The sequence below is a fragment of the Lepidochelys kempii genome, chromosome 7 (genome assembly GCF_965140265.1).
Source record: "Lepidochelys kempii isolate rLepKem1 chromosome 7, rLepKem1.hap2, whole genome shotgun sequence".
Taxonomy (NCBI): Eukaryota; Metazoa; Chordata; order Testudines; family Cheloniidae; genus Lepidochelys; species Lepidochelys kempii.
In genome coordinates, this window is record NC_133262.1 from 123,674,665 (window position 1) to 123,700,233 (window position 25,569).

Consider the following 25,569-nt stretch of genomic DNA (forward strand, 5'->3'; position numbering starts at 1 on the left):
AATGGCTACTTGTGGTACTGCATGGTCTCAAGGGAAGAGACAGTATTTCAGTCCTTTGCATAACCTAAGGCTAAACTCATCCAATTTAATTCTGGTGGTCCCAGGACATTTTTTTAAAGCTTTAAATAATGGCAAGAAGGAAGGAAGTTTCATTCACTAGAATTTCTAGTTAACAATTTGTTTTTTAAAAAGCTTTAAAATAACTTAATTTTAATAGATACATAAGATGGAGGTTCCAAATATTTTTAACATAGGTCTTATTTAATATCAGTCTTTTTGCAGTGCCTCTAATGGCAACTTTAGTGTCCCGTATTGGGGGAAAGAGTGGATTAAGTATGCTGCATCAAAATCCCTCTCTTAAACTTTAATGCCTGCCTGCATCTATATATTCCTGGTGAAGTTAGTACCAGGATAGACTATTGTAAATCACAGGGCTTTACTATAATTTTGTGTTTTGAAGAACTCTATGGGAAGGGCTTAAAATGTAGCCAGTTCCACAAGATCAGGTTCTATAAATCTCTGCTGAACTGGCAAAGAGTTAAATAATATAATTTTACCACAAACCTGGGAAAGTTTTGAAACAGTGAAAAGTGCAATAAACCTTTCTCATCCAGTCTTGTAAGTCTCTGGTCACAATTCAGTGATTCATGTAAAACAAATATCATGCATTCATAATCCCAAGGAAGAGGAACTTTAATGCAAACACATGTAGGAGAACAGAACAAGGGCTGTCCTTTTATAAAGCAGGAATTTAACTAGGCACATACCAGTTTGAAAAAAAGCCCTAAAGAGAAATGTGCTTGCAGAATCCTAAAATACAGAGGTAGAAGGGAGACTTAAGTCACATTTTTGTCAATTTCTCTTCTATTGAAAAGTTGTTCCCCGCAGCATATGAAAACTTCCTGGTTTATGTACAAAAACAATCAAATGTTCTATTCTTCATGCTCTTTACTATTATGAGAACCCAGCAGCTAGATACAATACCTCACTAATAGATACCTGACTAATTTCCACTATTCTGTTTCCGCCTGTTCTCACAAAATAATTTCTCACGAGAGATCTAATAGCAGAGATAGCACTGTAGTGAGGTCTCGTTAGTAAGACTTCATTACTTTTCGAAAGATGCTAATGTAACTTGCTAGAATGCTATTTAGTGTAACTAAAACTAAACGACACTTGTCAGAATAAACAAACACCATATACAGCGATATGTGAGATCCTTTTCTATTGCATTTGTTCACTTACTTGCGATCTCTTAATATCTGGTCACCTAATGTGAATCAGCAGGGTTCCACTGTATGTGCAACTACTGTGATGTCCCCGGTTTCATTGAGATCTGCAAAAAGACAAAAGAATTCTGCAGACTAATATTTTGTATTAAATGCCACTTTTTGAGGAGGTGTTAACCAAATCAGTCTGCAGAATTTATTTTGGTTTATAGTTGCTTCTCTTTAACATGGTATCAGATTGTCTACCTTCTTGGGTTCCTTTTGTGAAATAGTCAAGGAAACTGTTTCCAGGAGACATTGCCAATCAAAAGTTCAAATAATTAATTGCAGTCCTAATGTTCTTGTCCAAATGTTACATTGGGTGGGGGTTATTTTTAAATGATTGTCAGTGTAATTTGGCACCATTGTCAAACGTTCTTTGACTCTGTCTGTGAACACCGCAGTCATCAAGCCAGCCACATACATGCAGCTTTGTAGAATAGAACTTGAGATCTAGGTCTCCTGAAACACAGCTATATATCCAGTAACCAAAAGGAGGATATCTCTTAGTCCAGCCAATGAAAGGAACCAATAAACGTAGGAACATGTCTGGTATCTCACAAGTGTATGCTTTGCACTCCGATAGCACTTTAGAAGTGATGAATTAAGTCTACAGTGACCCCATGAAGTAGGCGATACATGTTTGTCCGTGCCATACTCTCACAATACCTTTCCTTGTCAAGTTTTAGAAAAATAACGCATTGCTGTTTTGGATTGTTCATAATAAAAATCCTTATGCTCAGCGAACCCCTTCTTACAGTGCCTCCTGCTGGGAGAGCCTGGAATTGGAGGCTTTTTTACAGAGTGTGAGTCACCTTCACGTGGCGTAAGAGTGAGCTCAGTGCTGCTTTAGGAAGCTGTAAGTGGGAATGAATCCATTCCATACAGTGTGTAAAGTGCTTTTTTAAAACAATCTATTTCTAGAACCTAAATTGTCCTGGGACCAGCTCTTGATATAAAAATTCATAGAAACCTGTTTTTCAGAGTGTGGTAACTTCTTGCCATAGTGCTGTAGTGTTAGAATTCACATTGGCCAGGTTGTTCTGTAAATTAAACACTGACAGCTCCCCTCAGGGGAACAGCCAATGTATTTATGATGATGTGCTGATTACACAAAATACACTGCAAGCAGAAAACAGCTGCAGAGAACAAACCTCTTAAAAGAATACAATTACAAATAGCACCCTCAGTATTTCTAGTGGTGAGAGTAAAATACAGCATGCTAATGGAGGTTTTCTAGTCTGCTTCAAAAGAAGAAAAGGGCTATATGAAGGAAAGAAGCTACATGCAGTGCCTATATAGAATGGTATATAATCCTGTTCCTGAAAGCGAGGGTCAAGAAAATACCGCAGGGCCTTGTCTACTGTAGACCTCTCTTCTTAAAACGTCTTTCTATTGTAGCTCCACCAGCATTGGCAACAGTGGGAGCACTAGTGTAGGCCAGCTGCCAGCATTTTAACCACCACCACAACCCTGTTCCGAATGGCTCTAAGCAATGTGGTGGTTAAAACGCCCTCAGATGGTCCACACTAGCACTCTGACCATGGCTAACACCAGAAGAGCTGCGACTGTGGGAAACTTCATGGAAAAGAAAGTCTTAGTTCAAAAATAACTGACCCTGATTTTATGGCTAATTGTTTTTTATATGTTTTGGGAGACTCAGTGGGAATGAAAGAGGTGTGTTCTCTTCTGTCTCTACGTTGCAGATTTAAATTGTTCTGTTCTAGATGGCTGGGGAGTTTGTGTTTTATTTTTTCACCACTCAGAGATCTGGTAGGCACCTCCCCTGTAGGCAAGGCCTTTGGGCGGAGAGCTTACCATCCAATTTAGATATGACAGAATCAAGGCTGCAACAAAACCATGTGGGGAGGATGGTAGAGGAAGAACTTGGCATTATTCTGCTTAGAAAGCTGATGGGAGTTAGAAGAGGTTACTCTGAAGCGACTGTGGTGCATCGGCAGAGTTGTGTAGGGGGAACAAAGGATGAAGATAGCGGGGGTGCTGTGTCAGTACCTATGTGCAATAGAGAAGTTGTGGAACGGCTGATGCAGCCAGATTGTGTTAGGGTTTGTCCAAGTTAACAGAACATGGCTGTAGAATATATTTAGGACCTGCATCTATGAAACATGTTTCAAACACCAGGCACATGGTCTTCTGTTTACAGCCCTAGAAAATGTGTTGAACTTTCAGTGTATAAATCTGTTTTTACATCTAGCTAAGGAAACAACATTGGGATTCTGTGATGAGGAGCACTTCAGTTCACTTGCCTAAAACAAAGAATCAGTTCTTCCATCTGCAGATCCCTAGCATGTACTAATCAACTCTTATACATCTGTCCATCTCTTTTAACTCAGTTTTGAGCCTCCCTGCATTGTGCTGCTCTGCTGACATCTATCCCATGTGGCAAAAGGGAGTTTTGTATAATCACCCCACTTTAATCAATAGAATAATTGATAAACCAGATAAGATTTAAACTGATTACCTCCCGAGTAGAACTCCCCAGGGGCCTTGGACTCTCTTAATTTTGACATGTGTGTTGTGTACCCTGCGGATGAAGTGCAGTTTGAATTATCTGTTTTTATTTGCTTAATGATGGGGAGGGTGTTAAAGTCAAATGTTTAATTAACCCAGCAATGGGCTGCCCTGTCACTTACACACACATCCAGCTGATTGAGATATCTCACCAAGAATACTGAATAGGAATGATAATGTGGCACTGAGACGGAAGATTGCTTTTTCAATCCATTTGCTGGGTCACTGCTTTGAATGTCTTATTGGATGAAAGGCATTCAGCCTGGAAAAAAATCAGCATTTAAGTACATTTTGTTTCCTGGCCCCCTCCCCACCAAGAAGTTAACTAAAACAGATATGTTGTAGGTTTAATAAGCCATTCATGTCCTAGCAAAAGGCTGGGAAGAGTGGATCTCAATAGCCAGTGGCTTAGAGCTGTATAATTTCCTTTAAAAACTAGCCCCAAGGTATCTAAATATGAGCTATTATATACACACACCCTTACCCTTCATTCTTTGGTTGCTCGATTACTCACCTCATTTTATAGTTACTGCAGCAGTGGCATCTCTTCGTCCCCAGTCAGCGTATCTTTGAACGCCCCCTCCAGAGAGAGCTGTTTCAATGTTGGATTTTTTTATGGCCTAACCCAGTAGTAGGGTTTTAAATTTAAAAGTGTTCTATAGGGGTGTTTCATTATTTTGTGCATATTTTGTTACATCAAAGCATCAGAATAGCCCATGGGCCTTGCTCCTTGTGTTGCAGCCATTGTTCCAGCACAATAATACGGGCCAGCCAGATTTATACAAACGATCTCTAGTCCCGCACCCTCATTTTCCATTGTTTCATTAGAAGGGGTACTTTAGTTGCTTGCTATTGCTCCGAAGACTGAGGCACATTTAGACACATGCATTCTTACAATGAGTTTGTCCTTGGTAGTGTGTAGAAATGAATACATAATAATGTACTAGAAGTTAGCTGAGTTTGACCTGTAGTCCAAAGTTAGATGGACCTCTTATGTCCATCTTAGCAAATATAACTTGGTTACTCTTGGTTATCACTGGGAAGGAAGTACATTTAGAGTAGAGAACCACTTTTACTTAATCAAATATTTCCAGGAAGGGATGTGGTCTAAGGGAGCAGAGCCAGGGAGTCAGGTGTTCGGGGCTTTGTACCTTTCCCACCACTAGGTTGCATTTCAGCCTTGAGCAAGTCACTTCTCTCTTTCAAGGGACAACATGAATGAAGGTGTGAAGTTGAGCATAGGGGGGGAAAATCAGAGCAGAGACTAAAAAAGGGGTAAGATTATAGAGGGGTGTAAGGTGAGGGTGAGGAGCTTGAAGCTCCTGCTTTTGGATTTAAGGAGCCAGTCAAAGGGTTTGAGGAGAAGAGATGACTAGTAGCATTTTTGGTCTCTATTTTGGGGAGAGCTGGGAGTGGGGAGACTAAAATCAAAATAAAAAAGGCCGGAGACAGTCATGGTGTGACAGGACTTTTAGTATTGGGACAAGTGAGGCTGTATTTTTTCCTTGCTGAGGGCTTTTGCTGTAAGAAATTAGGGCTGGTCTACATTTGAAAAATAGATCAGCCTAGCTACATCGCTCAAGGATGTGAAAAATCCACACCTCTGAGCAACGTCCTTAAGCCGACCTAAGTCCCCATTTAGACAGCACTAGGTGAATGGAAACTCCCGCCCCTCGTGGAGGTGGATTTACTACCGCAATGGGAGAACCCCTCCTATTGCTGTAGTAAGTGTCTACATGAAGCACTGCTGTCGTGTTTTAAGTGTAGAGTCGTTGTAATGTAGAGTTGCTGTCATGTTTTAAGTGTAGACATACCCTTAGAAAGCAGTGCTTCAGCAAAGGACACAGAATCTACCGTGAAACTAGCCAACCTTACAGCCCATTTATCAAAGCACTTGCAGTTCCCATGTAGATGAAGCCATAATAAATATTGAGCGAAGAAAGTTAACCTGTGTCTAGAGAATTTTAATAAATAAAAAGTTCAAAAAAAAAAACCCTCTCCCCAGACCTGTTGGCTCCTGCTAACTCTTGTTAGTACTAGAAATATGTTTTTGACACCTCTTTGGGATGTTAGCTTATGTGCACAATCTTTAACGTCTGACTGTGATATTTTTCCCCCCATGTGGGGAAAATCAAGAAAGCAGCTGGTTCAAGAATAGATAAGCACCAGTAAAAGCTTTGATTCATATAAAAAAAAAAAACACCCAACAGAATGAAAGTGACTAATCCTAAAATTTGGTGTTTCACATGCTGAAATTCAGTGTTAAAAATGCATTTTTGTGTTCATCAAATGAAGGAATGCAGTAAAGCAAACCAGTGAGGAACAGGGCCAAATCATTTGATTCCCCCTCCCCTTTTGAAGTGCATCTGTTTCTTGATAAATCTGCCTCCATGAATCGTGCGTGGCAATATTTTCCAATCTTAAAGACAGATTAACTAAAGCTGAAATCGATGGTGGGAGATATTAACAGAAATTTGAAAGATCAGGGAAATCGTTACGGTTGTCTTAGAGAGTGGGGACAAAGCCGATTTGTTGGGGGGTGGGAAGGGGAGGCAAGTGCACATAAGACACTGGAGTGAGACTGACCAAAGCAGAGGGTGACTGCATGGTACAAAAATACTCTCAAGGCCAGTCCTTGATAAGTTCACTTGTGTGGTCTTCAGAAGTTCACCCTATATTATTGCTAGCATGAGTTGAATTGGTGTGCGTGCGTGTGTGTGTATACACACACACATATGCACGTGCACTTTGGAAACATGGGCTTTTGGATCCTAAAAAGATGTAGATTGTCTTGATATACCATAAAAAACTTGAAATATGAAATGCAAACTGTAAATACCACACTTACACCTGCCAAGGTGCTAATTGATTTTATCATTCAGGAAAGAGATTCTAAAGCAGACCCTGGCTGAGCAGGGGGTGTCAACATGAACCCTTAAGGTTTCTTTTGCTCTAACTTTGTTATGAAGAATGGGGAAGTAGCGCTGCCTAATGCAGATGTCTGGGAGTTACAAAAATAACCAGATGTCCTGATTAGCAGAAGCAAATGTTCTTTCCTTAATCCCTTAAAATTATATTCAAAGGCTGTCCGGATGTAATGCTTGTTTAAATAAGGCACCAACAAAAATTGGAATATAAAGGGCCTTTGGCCAACTGGCTTGAAGGCTTGAATATTAAAAACAAATTTACCACTGTTGACTCTCTTAAATTCATACAACAGAAATGTGAAGCTGCTTCCCAGGGAACATGGAAAGAGTGTTCTCATTAGCCATATTTTCACTCTCTGTTTTGAGAAATTTCTGGTTAAGCAGAGCTAGCTATTTAAATTCCCATGAATGGTGTGTTCCCACCACCTGGATCCCTGTTTATGTTAAAACAAACTTAATATTGTTGAAACTATTTCATTGTTTCATAATATCTTTGAATAATATTTGCACCGGCTTTTAAAGATCTATGTGTTACATCAAATTCTCTATTCTGCTGGTAGTGTTAAGACATCCCACAACTTTACCTTCATCTTTCTAATAAATTAATAACTGATTTAATTAAAATAATAACTTGGTCTGAAAATTCTCCTTCATTTCTCGAAGTTTTGATATGTCATGTTGCTGTGGGAAGACATTCATTCCAATCTGGCATTTATTGGGTTGAATACAAAGCAAGGAAAACCATATATAGAGTCCACTTCTGTGTATTTGAAGGGTAGAATTGTATCAAATTTTTCAACAATTTTTTGGGTAATTTTGTATGTGGAATGTATTCTAAGTGCAGGCTGAACTTTGTTTATACTTTCCTACCTTTAATTGCAAAATTGCTCAAACCTTTGATTGAAAAATTGTTTGTATTATGATAGCATCTAAGGGACCCTCCCCAGTCATGGATCAGGGCCCTGTTGTGCAAGGTGCTGTACAAATACACAAACTGTCCCTTCTTCTGAAGAGTTTACAGTCTAAGAAATCAAACACCTCACTCTGAGCCCGCTTGTGGGGGGGGGGGTGGAGGGTGAGAAAACCTGGATTTGTGCTGGAAATGGCCCAACTTGATGATCACTTTAGATAAGCTATTACCTGCAGGACAGTGAGGTGGGAGGAGGTATTGTTTTATGATCTCTGTGTGTATATAAAGTCTGCTGCAGTTTCCACGGTATGCATCCGATGAAGTGAGCTGTAGCTCACGAAAGCTCATGCTCAAATAAATTGGTTAGTCTCTAAGGTGCCACAAGTACTCCTTTTCTTTTTTCTTTTCGCTTAACTTGTGTCTTTCTCTCTGACATTAATGGCTGCAAAAGAGGGGAATGAAAGCATCAATTTGCCCCCACATCCTACTTCTCCTCCCTGTATCTCCTTCCTTCTAATAATTAAACCTAAGCCCCTTTCAAAAATACCACTTAACTTTAAACTTTCAAGAGCAAGGAAACTTAGTTCAGTCATTCCATGCTTAAGTCACCCCCTTGTGCCTACATACTGCAATACTGTGTTTTCAAAGAGGATCTCATAGCAATGAATGTTCAGAGCTGCAAGTGCCAAAGACGGCTGAGGTATAATCCGTACCTCTGCATTTTCATTGTTGTAGATCTCCCTGTGTGTTGCAGTTGTCATTTCTGTTTTATTTACTGACCATGTAGAGGGTATGACTTTCAAACTTGCCCTTTTCATACTTGTTTTCCTCACAGTAACTTAGTTCACTTTAAGGACTTGCTTTATGTTGGGTAGTGACTAGTCAAATAAGTGTGAATCTGAGCATGTGTGCCACTCAGGAACAGCTCAAAATGTGTTAACTGGGTGTTCAGGCTATAATTTTAAAATGAAAATATTGCTTGAAGTCTGAGGATGCCTGTGCCAGGTTTCATCCTAGCACTGTTTGAAATGGCTGAGATGTTTATAAACTGACACACAGCATTTATAAAATCAGGATGCTGACAGTCCCTTCACAATAACCATGCTCTTGAACTCATCTATCACTTACAAAGGTTATTGGAAAGGGAATGTAGGGCCTTTGCTATCACTTATTCCTCTTCCTCCCTCTTTTTAAATCCATATTCTGGCTGGCAGAGGCACAAAATAATTCAGGCCAGTTTTTCCATCTCTTCCATCACTTCACCTATTCCCACAGGCTGATGCAAACTAGGAAAAATCCTATTTTCTGGCATCATGGGACAACCAAAAATCCAGATTGAACAAGTGAAACTTCCTTTCTGCCAGGCGAGCTGCTGGCCTGAATTTGAACAGAAAACAATATGCACTGACTGGCAAATATAACCTGGGGCTGGATGGGAAAATGGGTCGTCATCTTCATTTTCCTTGTAAATTACACCAATCAGCAGACAGAATGCTGATGTATTCACCTTGTTAAAGTGTTCCCTCTTGATTAACCCAAGTGCAGTGTGGGGTGATTGGATAAGAGTACTCATAGCTAAGTATGCACATTCCCCAAAGTGCATTATTGGGCTCAACTACTGTTTGATGACCTTTACAAGGAACCAGAAACAGGTGGTCAGCTTTCACTTTCAGTCTCTGGTCACTCAATTTAACTATGAGTAAGGATATGTTTTAATCATGGGTATTTTCAGTAAAAGTCATGGACAGGTCACGGACAGTAAACAAAAATTCACGGCCCTTGACCTGTCCATGATTTGTACTATATATCCCTGACTAGAACTTGGGCCGGGGGGGGGGGGGTGAGGCCCGGGACCCCCGCAGGTGCTGGGGTGGGAGCCTGGGACCCCCGCGGCTGCTGGGGGTGGGTCGGGGCAGGCAGGCAGGCTCTCTACCCAGCTCCGCATGTCCCTGGAGCTCCTAAGGAGAGGGAAGGCCAGGGGGGCTGCGTGCGCTGCCCCTGCCAGGAGCTCCAGCTCCGCAGCTCCCATTGGCCAGGAACCATAGCCCATGGGAGCCGGGGGGGGGCGGTGCCTGCAAGCAGGGACAACACACAGAGCCCCCAGCCCCGCCTAGGTCAGGAGCTGCAGGGTCATGCTAGCTGCTTCCAGAGAGCTCCGTCCCAAGTGTTCGGGCAGCCCCTGAGCCAGCCGCACCGGCCACTTCAAAAGTCATGGAAAGTCATGGAATCCGTTACTTCCATGACAGACATGCAGCCTTACCTATGACTTCAAAGTGGAGCCTCCTCTGAGGAGCTTGTTCTGGAGGGAGAGAAAATAAAACATCTCACTGCTTAATGTTAAAAATGTATAAAAATGGCTACAAAAATATCTGGACAGCTAAATTTGACATCCAGGTTGTTCTTGAACTGGCAACTAATCTCATCTCAAGTTGGACACAATTCGATTCTTTACTAATGGAACTGATGTGCCCAGGAAGACTCAGGCCTTGTCTACACTACCGCTTCAGTCGACGTAAGTTATGTTACTCAGGAGTGTAAAAAACCATCCCACTGAGCGACGTAACTTACATTGACTTACACGGCGTATAGCTCCCACCTCTCGTTGAGGCGGATTAATTATGTCGATGTGAGAGCGCTCTCCCATCGACTCATCTCGTCTTCACCAGACCCACTAAATTGATGCCGCGGCACCGATCACAATGGCACCAATTTAGCACAGTGGTGAAGACAAGCCCTCACTCCCTTGCAGTGGATATGCTTATGTCACTAACAACCCACGCAGCTTTAGCTTTCCACTTCAACAAATATGTGTACACTCACATTGGCTGGAACAAGTGTTAATTGATTGGAAGGGATCTATTTGTCTGAGAGCTCTATTAAAATATAGACTGGCACATAGCAATGCATTTATAATATTTTTTTGCAAAGCAAGCAAGTGCTTTCTGTATTGGATGCAGATGTTAAAGCAATAGTTTCTTTAAGGGCCAGTGCTGCACAAATTCTGGCCTTTGGGATAATGACAAGTGTTTTGCCTGCATAAACAATACATTTTTTCCCCCCTGAGGTCCACGCACACCTAGTTTCCCTCAAGCACATCATCTCTGTCAGGTTAATCAATAGGCACCGTATGGCAGAGGGTCAGTAATCAGTGTCATCGTGCCTTTAAATCGTGTTGAAAATTTGCTTAAAGCCTGGGCCAATTAACATCGAGATGATGAATGGATGGGTAGATGGGAAGAGCCTGGCGCTCAGGGGCTTGTGAGAAGTAGATGCTCAGCTGTTGAGCAGCAGACACCAGCGAATAAAATCAGCCATTCATGTTAGCTCAGTCCACCCACTCTTAATGATAATGTCAATCTAGCAAAATATATACACATTGGAGTTGTCATGAGTTCATAAATCAAAGGAGTTTGTCAAAGGCATTCAGATTAACGAGGCAGCAGCAATAACAAGTCAAATTTGCATAGAGAATTGCCCGAATCTCAGTAAATTATGATCCTGTTTTTCATTTGATTATTTGCTAATGTCTCAAGAGGGAGAATGATTACATTAGCATGCAAAATCTACTCTAGAAGTAGAAATCTGAGGTATAGCAGACCAGCACACGATGACAATTAATCAGTTTCTGCATACTAGCATAAACGTGCAAGGCCCAGAAATGAACTCCGTTTTTTATTATTATTTCTCCTTGCTACTGATCCAAATGGTTCAGCTTGACAGAGACTTTATATTGCTTTAACAGTGTTCTGAATTGTGCCTGCAGGCAAGACATAGTTATGCAGCTATAACCAACCTATCCATCTGCCAACCAGATTGGAATTCTCCTATCCAAGGCTTCCATTAACCCCCACTGACAGCTCCAAACAGGATTAAGAATTTGAAAGCATAAAAAATAGTTGTACACAGTTCTCCCCCACCTCCTCACACGTGGAAGAAGACTGCATCTGTACTGTTTTATAATTAGTGTTGGGCAACCCATCATCAAAACAACTGCCCAGTTGGCAGGTTTCTGATCTCCACCATGAGGAGTAAGGCCGTGCTAAAGGTAGCCCTGTGCAGTTGGTAGCCTGAGTACATTCATCCATCTGAATCCCAGTATTGCTTTCATGTGTTATATACAGAAAATACTGCATGTCATCACACTTCAGATGCTTTAGCCTACAGACTCTGTGTGCTGTGTAACACAGGGCGTGTTTGAGATAGTGGGGACTTCATGTGGAGAGTCAAATAATGAAACAAGTTTGTGGTGGTTACTGGGATGATAACACGCTATGGAATTCTATCCTGTTAGTTACAGGCTGAAGTTTTAAATCCAAATTGTATTTGGAAAGAGTCTCTTGTAAAAGACAGTTACCATTTTAGGGCAGATAAACTATGAAAGGCAAATGCCCTCCATGTGGGCCTCAGAGGGGAAGGCTAGAGAGGAGGGCTAAAGCAGAGATTTGGGAATCAGGATTCCCAGTTTCCATTCCCAGCATTGCCACTGACGTTCTGTGTGACCTTGTGTAAAACCTGTGATCTCTAGTTTATCAATCTAGGCAAATAGAGGTGATAATCTCAGGGGTGGGGGGATGGGAAACTTAACCACTTAATGCTTTGTGGGGCTTGAATGAAAGATGCAAAAGGCAGGCTAGTCCTAGTTTGTAGAAGATGCTCCGTGCACTCCAGCACAAGCACTCTCTTGCCCTATCTGGTTTTGGTAAGGATGGTGGCCAAGAAAGGCACTGCCACTTAGAGGAAATGGGATTTCAGAATTTGCCCCAATTCAAGAAGTTGTTTGGGATTTCAGCCTTATGGTTGCTGATTCTGTCCCCACCCCTTCGTCCTAGCAGATTCCATCTTGTCTTTGCTACACATCAGTTGCAGTTCCTGCAAACCTTTGACATTTCTAATGCACCATCTTAATATATGAGCATTAAATGCCGCATTCTAGAGCTATGATTGCAAAACACCTTTTTGATAGCCTTTTGTCATCCTCCCTCATGGCTGGAAGCCATGCTGAAGCAAACTTAAAATTCTGCCCTCAAATAGGGGAGCAGACCTCCCTTGCATTGGTTCAGCAATGAGACACACGTACAGATGTTGTTTTCTGGTCACTGTTATAACAGACTAACTTTAACACTGGAAAGCTGAGTGGTGACTAATACTGGGCATTGTTCTATTAAGTGGAATTCACTTTAATGCAGGTCTGACTATTTCTGAACTATTTGGAGGCTTGTACACCTGGAATGGTGATTTTTCCTATTCCTGAGAAATAAGCGGGAGTTGGAAACATCTGGGCTTTGTTTCTTAAGTGTAATGCTTTCCAGTCATTCTGTCTTCACCAAGCGTAACTTACTTGCCAACAAAAGTGCATGAGCAGCGCTCCTGTTTAATAGTCTGCTATTGGAGCTGCTGTGTGGGTACTGTAGAATGGTGAGACACCAAGCTGTGAACCACCATATGCACTTGGCAGTCTTTGTCTGGTCTTTGTTCAGCCAACCTCGTAGCCTTGCCACCTATAAAGATAATGAATGCAAAAAGGTCTTCTGCTCGCTTTTAAAATTAGATCTTTAGTTTAAAGAAAAAGAAACTGGAAAACTTGTGACAGGTTGCGATAACAAGGAATTTCAGAATAAAGGCTGTTTTTTCACCTCAGCACTGAATTTCTTGGCTTTTGACATTGGTGTAACTGCAATGACATTGAAAGGCAGTTTGAGAGGCAAGGGGAAGATGAGATTTCACTTTTAAAAACTGTTTTCTAAAACACACAACTTGAGGAAAAATAGGATTTTTGATCCTATTATGGGAGGGGGGATTGAATATTCAAAATGCATCTTTAAAATAGATAAAAGCAGTTCCTGGAATTACTTTGAAATTCTGTATCTCTAGCAATTAATCTGTTTTCAGAAGTATCAAAATTGAAATCCCTACTTGATTATTAAAGTGTGCAGATGAGTACAGAGCAGTTTGTGCAAAGATGCATCTTAATTTCCTTTTCACACTCATACAGTTTAGCTCTCTCTAAACCAGACTTAGCAAATAACTTTCTCCTAGTTGAGGCCCTGTGTGAAAACTTCTCAAAGATTTGGGTTGTTTTACTGAGTTATCAGGCCTGTTTAGGATTGATTCACATTATAAAACCCTCGCTACAGCTGCTCAGACCTCACTGTGCCTCCTGAGTTCTGTGTCTTGTAAAGCTCACTAGCTGGTCTGCAGATCTTGATTTACTTAGAATCCTCAGGACCAGTTTACCTTGAGGGTTTTTTTCCTTCTCTTCCATCTCTCAGCAAACTTTGCTCATGTCCTTGCCATCTTCCCACTCTCTTCTTTTCCTTCAATGAAACTAGAAGCTGTAACCTACCTAGACCCTTGCTGATCACACAGCACCTGCTGCAGGCACCCAAATACACTGCTCCACTGACGGCTTATTGCAGTCTGCTTCCTCTCTCCAGTCCCCACTCGGCCACGCTGCTTGCAGTGTACCAGCCCTTCCTAGACTGACAGATGCTCCAGCCAGTGACTGAAATTTGGGGTTGGGAGCTAGCTCTAAGGGGGATCTGGATATGTTAGGAGCGCTGATGGGTGAGGAGGATTCTGGGAGGTGATGATCATAAAGGGGATGCAACTTCCACCTTAAAATCCTATCCTGATCCCATCTGCTGTAGCCAGAAACTCTTCCTGTTACTGGCCTAGCACTCCCTAATGCCTCTCCCTTATGCCTTTATAAACTGAGTAGTCTTCCAGGTATTGAATGCATGGGTTTGTGACTTAAAGGCTATTACTACTATGGTGTTCAACACTGACTTTACATGTGTGTACAGAATTCCTCCAAACCTTTTTAAGCAACGCAGTCTATCCTTAGCCTATCAACATGGTTGTTGAAAGTGTGATAGCAACCACCATGTTTTAGTATTGCTTCCCTGGCCAGTGTGGACAGGATTTTTTTTTTTTTCAGATAATTGTTTGCTGAATGTGTCCCAAAGAAAGCCTCTGTCCTTAGATAAACAATCGCACGATTCCCAGACAAGTAATCCGTAGCTTAGGAGGACTGAAGAGGACAGAAGTCTCCTGCCTAGTTTTCTGAGCCTGTCATCAGCTGAGGAGCATTTCTGGAGCAGCCTCTAATGGCTCATCCTTCCTCCTCAACACCCTATATTCCCAATATAAGATGTGGTATTAGTAGTGCAGGATACTAGTCCGCTTTTCTGGGGAGAGAGAGCACACACCAAAACCAGCCAGCCACACAAACAGGCATTGGAAGACACAGCAGGAATGGTGCTGTCACTGATATCACAGAATCTGATGACGTGGTTCACCACAACTTAAAGGTGGGCCAGACAAATCTGAATGTTGGTAGTCCACTAAACTCCTGTGCAATCAGTCAGTAATCCTGTTAATATAAAGATACTGGAATATAGGGGGACAGTTGAATTTTATTAGCTACATTTACTCTTTATAAAATGGAATCTTTTGAAAACAAGTCACTGTAGGGAGTTCAGGGACATAAGCAGTGGTATATTAAATCAGGCTATCAAGTCACCTGCTTGGCATCCTACCTCCAACAGCGTCAGTACTGGCTGTTTTAGAGGAAAGTCCTAAACAAACACAACTTCTCCACTATACCTATTGAATGGTGCATTATTTATTAAGAATGAGAAAAATTCTGTCTTAGTCCTAACAAGCCAGTTGGCTTACACCTGAGGCTAGCTTTTTCATGTATGTATAAAATCTAGCTTGTGTAGCTTGCAAATATTCAGTTTCCTTTCCTCCCACAGAATAACATTGGGGATAAGAACTGAATTAAAGCTTACTTTCTTTCGCAGAATTCCTCAGAGCGAGAAGACTGTAATAATGACGAGCCCCCTAGGAAGATCATTCCAGAGAAGAATTCACTTAGACAGGTATGCAACTAGTCTCTTAAAAATACAATAAAACTTCCTAACAGCTTGAATCTTAAAGCACTTCAGGAAACTAGAGTTAGGTTCCTGACTTTTATCTGGAGCACTTGTCATGCTTGAGCCTGAAAGTTCTTTCTTACTCTCCTTAGTGGGAGAAGACAAGTAGCATTGTACCTGGGAAAATCAGATGAGTTGGGCTTTTGTGAATATGAACAGGGATATCCATTTCTGAGCAAGTATAGCGCCATCAGCTGGGACTTTGTATCTGAGTTTTGTTTACTTGCTAATCATTGGGAACTCTCCAGCCTTGCTCTGTAGTACTCCCTCTGTCTCATTTATGCCTTTCTACAATACCTAGAATCTCAAGGTGCTTTACAAAGAACTACTATACTTAGAAGGCAGGCTTTCTTAGAGCCATTGTCCAGACTGATAACCTAAAAGTAGAGCTACTTTAATTTCCCTCAAAAAGTTTAAGATGGGTCCTTATAGATCTGCTCTGCCCCTGAACCCCGCAAAAGTTTTAACGTCTCTTTGATCCCTTCTCTATATTAAAACAAATTCCTTACCATCTTAATTTAAATTAAGCTCTATGCAGCAGGGAGTAGATCTTCCTGTATGTATTGTACATCACTGAGCACCCTGGTGTTCAACAAATAAATGTGTCAATATCCTTTAAAGAGAGCAGATTTTTCCTCCCGCCACACCACCCCACCCAAAAAAGTTAACTTGCCTAGCACCATCAAAAGGCCCATTTCAGCAGTTCCTCCATCCTGGCTGAGAAAAGAGGACAGAGATTTGTAAACTGGCTATGTGCGCCTGTGGTCAATTTTATAATATGTGTTAGGTACTTCAATACAACAGTAGTAGATACAGCATAGATAACTAGGCATCAATCCCTTCAATAATACTGTCGAAGGAAAAATAAGATTTTATTGAAAAAGTACTTCTTTCCTCCCCCCCCCAACCCCCCCCCCCCCAGTTCAGGGGAAAGGGATGCTTGTCTTATACCTCAAGATCCAGCCATACAGAGTGTTAATGATGTATTCTGTGGTGTACATGATGCACAGTCCTGCTGTGAGAAGCCTGTGATCTAAAAGATAGAGATAATACAAGGTATAGTGGGATCCCCAGAAGGGATGTTAGATTACACTGGTGCATGCCCCCTCCTCCCGCTTTCCTATCTTTCTCGTTCCCTAACCTGCTGTCCTTACATAATGTTAGACTACATATTTTCTATGAGGGAGAGCCACAGATCCTAGCAATTGATCTTCAGCCAGCTTGCAGCTTTGGGATCAGAGCCAGAACTGTCTGTTGTAGACAGAGTTGTGGGGCTTCACCAGAGAGCCTCCTGGTTTAATTCTGCTTTTTCAGCTGAGGATGGGCTTTTCTAGGCCTTCCTACTGCTTCCGCAAGGTGCACAAGCATGCTGAGCAAGCCCAGAAAGAAGAGAGAGGAAAAGATTCACTCATCTGGCAAATGTCCTATCGTTAAATATGTTAACGGGGTCTTCTACATATTTTGTATCCTGCTGACTCATCAGAAAAGGGGAAGAAAACTGCAACCAAGCAATAATGATTGCAAAGCTTCCTACAAAGAATGTCACTCTCCTTGTGGTTCCTTGTCTTCTACATACAGCCGACAAGTCACTGGATACAACAGCAGAACATGGAATAACAGCATGGGGGGGGGATGAATGCAATGATGATTTCTCTGCCTGGGCGTATGCCAAGAAATCGGCATGATTCCAACTCAGACCAATCCAGCATGAAAGCAAGATTAGCTGTAAGCTTCTCCAGTTAGCACAGAACTGTCTTTCCTCCTTAAGACAAATGGGCCCTTGACTTTGTTTAGGAAGAATGGTTGTTAGAACTGATCAAGTGTCTCAAACACACACTGACGGTTCTCCTAACCTCCAGCAACACCAACAGGAGCCAGCATAAGAGCAGCCATCAAATACCTCCTGTAGATAAGGTCAGTAGAATAAGTCCCTCCATCAGAGAGAGGACTGGCTCTGACTCCATTGTTCTAGTTCCCAAAAGGATCAAGAAGGGATAAGGCTATTCGGAATCTAAAATTCCTGAAAAAATGCATCAGCAAACCAAAATTGCAAGTTGAGACATTGATATCTACCAAGAAGTCTGTCTCCAAAGGGGGCTTCTTATTGTCTCTGTCTCAAGGCAGTGTGTCCACATATACTAATATGATTATCCAATTGCAGAGCCCTTCACTTCACTTTTGGAAGCCAGTATTTCCAAACTTCTTCCTTACTTCTTGGCCTGGCGGCAGCTTTTGCACCTGTTAGAAAAGTGCTGTAACGCCCTAGATGTGTGTAGGACTCTGTCATCCTGCAAGTTTGGGGAATTGAAATTCTCTGATCTTTCTCCTCGGTTAGAGAAGGGCAAGAAACTGTCAGAGATTTCCAAATCTAGGTGCAGCATGTCAGAGGCATGCACAGCCATATGTTTTATTCTGTCCTCCAGTATTAGGGCACACTGAATAAGGGCAATGATGGTTTGGTTTTGTGGGTGGAAACATCTTATGCCTTGCACAAGGAGAGAAGCAAGGTGGCCAGTTGGTCTTTCATCCCCCTTCATCTTCGCAAAACACTACAGATTGGGTCTGTAAATTAGCTAAAGCAACAATTAGCAAAAAGTGTGGCATACAGTAGTAGTACCCCAGTGAAAAGAAATTAACTCTGTCATTATTGTTTGTATATAGTTTTATTTTTTCTTTCCCTCCTTGGAGACACTGCTGATAAAATTCCGTTGTTGGGAACTGTGGACCTTCCTACATAGAAGACTAGGAAAAATTATCCAAGCTTGAGAATTTCATGTCTTCTGATAGGAATGTCTGCAAATCTAACCCGCTCAGGATGACTTAGTTTTAGATCATGGCTCAGATTCACTGGTCAGTTTCAGTGGCGGTGTAGTCTTTACATGCCCTGCAGTAAATAAGTTTAAGTGAGTTGCTCCATTGCTTTACACTTGACTGCTCTGATTTTTTTTGTTGTACCGAAGCACAGCCTTTGCTTTGAAAGGTATCTCAGGCTGGCGGGCTCTTTTGGGGCTGGGGGCCTGTGATGGTTAGATTCATAGACTCCAATTCCAAAAGAGACCCTTGTGATCACCTCATCTGACACAGGCCAGAGAACTTCCCCAAAGTAATTCCTAGAGGAGGTCTTCCAGAAAAACATCCAATCTTGATTTGTCAAAATTTGTCACTGATAGGGAATCGACCATGACCCTTGGTAAATTGTTCCAATGCCTAACTACTCTCACTGTTAAAAATTTACCCCTTATTTCCAGTCTGAATTTATCTGGCTTCATCTTCCAGCCACTGGAACGTCTTAGACCTTTCTCTGCTAGATTGGAGAGCCCATTAGTAAATATTTGTTCCCCATCTAGGTACTTATAGACTGTGATCAAGTCACGCCTTTGTTAAAATAAATAGATTAAGCTCTGTGAGTATCTCAGGATAAGGCAGGTTTTCCAATCCTTTAATCATTCTCGTGGCTCTTCTCTGAACCCACTCCAATTGATCAACTTCCTTCTTGAATTGTGGGCACCAGAACTTAGGACACTAATCCAGCATTGGTCTGACCAGGGCCAAATGTAGAGGCAAAAATAACCTCTCTGCTCCTACTCGAGATTCCCTTGTTTATGCAGCCCAGCATCTCATTAGCCCTTTTGGCCACAGCATGGCACTGGGAGCTCATGTTCTCTAACTATCCACCATGACACCCAAATCTTTTTCAGAGTCCTTGCTTCCCAGAATAGTCCCCTGCCCTATAAGCATGGCCTATATTCCTTGTTCCTAGACGTATATATTTACATTTAGCCATATTAAAACAAATATTGTTTGTGCCCAGTTTACTGAGCGATTCAGATCCCTTGGAATCCGGGACCTATCCTCTTCATTATTTAGCACTTCCTGAAATTTTGTGTCATGTACAAACTTTATCAAGGATGATTTTATGTTTTCTTCCAGACCAGACAGAAAAATGTTAAAGATCTTGTTCTGCTTCCAGAGCTGTACGTAGGCTAAAGACCATTTGATTCAGTCCTGTGGACTTTCCTACTAGAAGAAATGACATTTTCCGGTTGACTGAAATGAACTTTGTGAGAAGTTAGGGAGTTGAATGAGTGTAGCTTGGACGCCTAACATATTGGGGCTGGGAGGGCTTTCCACCCATGGTGAGCACCATGGAAGAAGTTGTGGGGTTTGGAACAGAGGAGAAAACAAAGTTGGGGATCGAAGCTATTTTTGTTGGCAAGAACATGACCAAAAAAATGAGAGCTGTGCAGAGCTCTGAAGCAAGGATTTGAAGGTTCTATTCTTGACAGCTGTTTGATATGATCAAATAAAATTTTGAGATGTAAAGTGAAAGTCATGGTAGAAAAACAGCCCTCAGAAAAACAATGACAAGTGGCAAAAGTTTTTGGCAACTTTATTTACGCTAACAAACGAATTTGCACACTGCAAAGTTATAAATTAATTTTAATAGGCTGATCCAGATGGTCCATTTGGAAAATGGATAGCTTGAGCTGTTGAAAATTAAACTAAATTTATCTCTCTCATACTTCAAACTGAAGCAAGCGTGAGAGGAGTGCCCAATAAGTCCAGCACATACAGATGGACCGGCAGGTCACACATGGGACTAATCTGATTCATTTTAAAAATAAATGCATGAGTTATTGAATCAGGTTCCTGTTTCAAGCCGTGTGCGTTTGTATGTGTGCGCGCGTGCAGCCTTTTCAAAAAGACTCACAAATGCTTCAGTGCCTTTTTAACCTGTGTGTTTCAATTTTAATTCAACCTCCTTGCCAAAAAACATAATTAGTTTTCGGGGCCTATCATTTAGTGTTAGACCCAAATGCTAGATTGATTAGGTCAGGCATTTGTTATTTTAAGGGCTACATCTCCATTCTTAATTTATGAAGAACATGAGCTCAATAGTCTTGGGGAGAGAACTGGCCTTTAGAAACTGTGAAGCTCTCTGGGGGCCCCTCAAGCCTTTTAGCTTCTGGGTGTTTTAAACAGAGCCATGAATGCAGATTTGTAAATTTATTGCAGTGCCATCTGGTTTTTTTGCAGGAACCGTATTATTGTTGGCTTGTATCTGTCTATTGTGGTGGTCACTCCCCAGGAGCTTGCCCTCATAGTCCTAAGGAAAGTGATGAATAGTGGGGGTCAACATGAGTAGGTCACAGGGCAGCTGTCCAGGGCTGCCCTGAACTTGATTACCCCACTGTTCTTTAAAAAAGACAGGCACAGTGCAGGTTGTTTAAAAAACCTCCCCTCCCTCTCTTGAATGGAGTAATAATGAAGTGTCTTTTGCTGCCTTGATTCCTTCTGTGGGCGGGCTGCGTGCAGGGAAAGCTGTGTCAAAGGTGCCTTGTGGGGAAGTGCTGATGGCAGCGGGATTGCTGTCATGCTGCAAACCAGACTCCATCATCTTCCAGATGGAAGTCAAAGGAAAAAAAAAACCCTTGCCTGCCAGCCCACTCCCCAAGTCCCTCCGCAGTTTCAAAAACTGCCCCCTTCGGCTTTGCAGCATAGAATATTACTGCAGTTCGGTCTCATGGATTTGAGATGATTTTTTTTTGTAAAGGGGTGAAGCACCCCCTGAAGCATATTGTAGGCACTATTCAGAAGGTAAAACAGGAATGGTCCCTGACCTGAAGAGCTTGAAGTCGAAGTGTAGACAAAGCACAACAAGGGAAGACAAACAAAAGAAGAGCAAGGGAATGGGAAGACAGGGGACAGCAACAATCGGACACCTTTCTTTTTAGTCTGTAGCTTTCCTTTTTGGGACTTCTCGCCAAATGAATCTCTGATGTGCAATTCTTAGTCCCATGTCTCATCTACTTACTGACTGTTATAAAGGGAAGCATACAGGTGCTACTCACGATGCAACTTCCTCTCTTAATCTAGATCAGCTATGCTGTAGTTCAAATTTTCGTTTTTCTAGAGAGTGGATGGGGCAGGGGGAGGAGTGATGTTCATTTTATAGTATCATATTGAACTTCTCTCTCACTATTGCGAATGTTCGCTAGGAAAAGGTCGTGGGGTGAAAAGCTTTGTCAGAGTAATAGAAATACTTCATAGTCTATAAAACTGCTTTTTTTATCCTGTAACTGTTGCAAAACTAAAATGACTTCTTGCCTTTAATTCGGATTAAGCATTATAAAGTGTTAGTGAAGACCATGTTTGTGCTGAAGTCCAAGTTAAAATGAAAAGGTTGCCTTATGGCATCAAAGCCACTTGGTTCTTCCAACATTAGTGCTAATAGGAGCTGTCAGCCTTGCTGCATTTCTGCATTCCTCTGTAATTGAGTAAATTGCAAGTGTTGTCTACTCCCCCTGCCCTTTGTGTTTGTGTCCACTTACCATCTGAAGAACGTGGGCAGTGATAAATAAAGCACTGAACAGGGCTCTCTCAGCTCTTTGAAAGCAGCATGTTGCCAGCCCCCTAGTTGTATTTCTTTAAGTGTTTACGTTTTTCTGTATTCTCTCTCTTGTGTGGCTGGAACCCTGGGGATCCAAAGCCATGAGAGAGGCCAAGGAGCTAACAAAGTAGCTGTCCCCTTGTTAGCTTGTTCCTTTCTTCTTTAAAAAACAAGATGAAAACCATCTGGCTCAGGGCATTACATTTTCCTCCCCCATGCACCTCTATAGATGAAGAGTTTCACCTGCAGCGAGGGTTTACATTGATTAGGGAGGGAACCGTAATTCAAGCCTCCATCCACTTCAGTGATACTTTGCAGTCTTTAAAGGTGCTGACCCATTGAGTTAAACTGTCATGGGAGGATAAAAAAGGAGCTTCGTCCCAGGAGGTAACAGCTGCCAGGTTTTCAACACCTTGCGCGCTGCTGTAGAAATGTCACAAATTGTCAATGGAAAGAAAAATCACTTGGCTGCCATCTTCTCTTAATGATGAGCCTGATAAAATGAAGGATTTAAACCTTTTAAGATCAGCAAGGAGTTGTCAGAATAATCACTATATAAATCCAGAGGGATTTTGAACAATGGCACGGAAAAACCTTACCCCGAGAGGCAGCAAATGAGCTATCTGAGTTAGAATAACCTGATGTGGTTGGGGGTGGGCATGTGGTTATCTTTGCACAGTTGGACAAGAGGGAATGAAAGCAGCAGCGCAGAAGTCCAACATTAGTTTGTCTATATTAAAAAAAAAAAAAAAAAGCCTGATTCATAACCCAGTGAGCTGAGAGAAGATGTGCTGTATCTGTGCTCTTTTGAGGACAGTTTGTTTTCAAACAGCTACCAGATGGCTAAATAGCACGACATTTCTTTTTCTTTTTTTTTTCCACAAGACATCCCGTTTTCCTTGCTCTTTTGTTTTGTTTTTGTTTTTTGTTTAAATGCTTTTACTCCGTTGAATAGCCCTGTGGTGCTTGGACATTGTGACGTATCCTTTTCTCCTACTTTGATAGATGAGGAAACCAGTGTAAGATTTAATGAAGATTCTGAGAACAGGCAGGGTGGGGTTTATTTATTTATGTGCTGTTTGTTATGGGTTAGTCATTTTAATTGTAGTGAGTAATTAGGAGGTACATGCAACCACAGGAGCTTTGTTATGGTAATTGCTCAAGAAAACCCTTTCCCTGTCTACCATGTGTTGAGATACTTCTTCCCTCTAGTGGCAATATTAAGGACTCTGGCTTTGCAGTAGGCAAGGTGTAATTGCAATATGACAAACTATGCTTTAGGGACAGTCTTGCAAATGTTCTAGTTTTTTGTTTGGCTATCCTATGTTTTGTCTTATCACTTCCCACAGAGACCCCCTCCCCCAGCACAGTGGGCTTTTGGTAGCAAAAATGTAGTCTTAAATGTGCTTTAAAAAAAACCAAACACCTCCACAATGGATTCTGGGTAATGTTTTGCAGCTTGACTTAATTTTAGTCTTCTGTTTCTTTAATTACCTATTTATAAAAATGCATTTAAATTTGTAGACATTATTTAATACTTTCAGGAGGAGCACCTCATTTGAAATAAATAAATAAATTTGTGTTTATTTTAGATAGTCCATGTGAAAGACCTTAAGGATAATTAATGCAGGTCTCCGAAGACCCTGTAAGTGAGATGAAACTGATCTTTCCAAATCTTCTGGAGTGATTTGTTTACATAACTTCCCACTTCTGCTGAATCCTTCAGAGTCTAATAACCTTTTTTTTAACTGTTTGGCAATTTGTGCTTAGCTACAAAGCCCTTGTTTGAAAAGAAGCAGTTTAATAATCTGCGCTCTGAAAATGATTTGGAGGAAGGCTATGGGTTTTGTCTTTTTGTTGTGTTTTTATTAGTGTTAGCTTTCTCTGATAAATCATGTAATTATTAACTAGTGAAAAAAATCTTATTGAACTTCTGGGTTGTAGTGTCTATTAAAAAGTGGAGTTTCATTCAGAGACTGGGGATTCTCTGGATAAATGGCCAAAGAAATGACTTTTCTACTGGTTGAGATCCTTATGAACACAATTCCACTTTGCGTTCAGTACTTCAGTCTGGCATTCCTTGCTCATCCAAAGCTCCATTGACATCTGCACTCCTTTACACTGGGGTCATGCTCTCTTTTTAAAAAGGCAGAAGTCTATCAGACCCAGTCATATAAGCATTAGAAAAATCTAATCTAAGATACTCATGGAGTGAGATTAGATATGTTTAGTGAACTATGGTCTAGCATCTGTGTGGCATTTTAAGCCCTTGGCTAAGAATGAATGCAGCTTTGTGGTTCCCGTTTTCTGCACCACATTCCTGCTCCTGACATGATTTGATGCTGCCATATATTTGTAGACTTTTTTTTTTTTTATTAGAGCTGTTTTGCTATAGGGCTGCTTAACGTTCTTCTTGAACGGCTTTTGCAAGGTTAAGGGAATGCAGCTTGGTAACAAGTTTGTGTCATTTTAAATATATACCTCCTAGTAAATAAGGAGGAGTCTGGCAATCAATCCCTTTTAGTGTGTTATATGTTTCACCTGACAACTAAACCCTCTATTGATTAGCCATTACTTTGTTAGATAATCCCATGTCAGTGAAGCCACTGTAAAAATTAAACTCTTTAAAATGTTTTACCCTAGCAGCAGTGTGAAAATTGAAAACTTGTTCAGAATTACAGCCGGCTTTCGCAAAGAGGGTAGCTTTCAGCAAACTGGTTTATGTTTGCATGCTTTATATGCAATATAAAAACATATTAAAGCACTCCAACGCAAAGCTATATGCCTCTGGCATAGAACCAGGCTACCGTTTCCAAGTGCTCACTGTGCAAAGAACCCTCTTCTAATGACTCAAAGTGTGGGGAGACTGGAACAGGGTGGGTTCAAACTAGAAAAGATTCTTACTAGGGTCCAATTTTAAAGGTGAACTGAAAAGGTTTTTATCTTTCAAGACCTGGGTTCAGGGTTTTGTTTCTCCTGGAACAGTAGCTGATCGCCAAAGCACCTCAAACAGTGAAGGGAGCTGTAATACTAGAGTCCCTCAAATTCAGATGTCATGGAATCATAGAAGATTAGGGTTGGAAGAGACCTCAGGAGGTCATCTAGTCCAACCCTCTGCTCAAAGCAGGACCAACCCCAACTAAGTCATCCCAGCCAGGGCTTTGGCAAGCCGGGCCTTAAAAATGTCTAATGATGGAGATTCCACCACCTCCCTAGGTAACCCATTCTTAGGTTTACATGTGTTTCAGTTGAAACATAGCGCTCTGAACTTGGGCATGGGTAAATAAGTGAAGGAAGAATGAATGTCATACGGTGTCATAAACTGTCAACATAAGTGCATGCATTGCTAGTGATTTAGTGTCTTAAACTCTTTGTATTGATTTAAAAGAATACATAGATCACTCCTAAAGTTTAGCCTGAGACCTTTTTGAACGTGCTGCTGGCATGTATATACCTTCTCCAGGTTGCAGTATATTTGTTCATTGCACAAGATGAATGCATTTCCACATCCTTAACAAAGAAGTTATATACTCCTTGAAGTTTCATTTTCTTTCTCATCTTTTGTGGAAAGGTGAGGAATTATATGGCTGTTTTATAATTTAGC

General features: G+C 41.4%; 1 protein-coding gene across 17 annotated transcripts in view; it reads left to right on the forward strand.

The window, feature by feature from the left end:
- BTRC (beta-transducin repeat containing E3 ubiquitin protein ligase) overlaps window positions 1–25,569 on the forward strand; it is a 179,796-nt gene that overhangs the window by 63,876 nt on the left and 90,351 nt on the right. For 10 of the 17 annotated variants that reach the window (XM_073354542.1, XM_073354547.1, XM_073354545.1 and 7 more), the window contains one exon: window positions 15,443–15,520. The exons of the other annotated variants lie outside the window; for them this stretch is intronic. In XM_073354542.1, coding sequence (XP_073210643.1) covers window positions 15,443–15,520 — 78 coding nt within the window. The remainder of the gene's footprint in view (window positions 1–15,442; window positions 15,521–25,569) is intronic. 17 annotated transcript variants of the gene reach the window in all.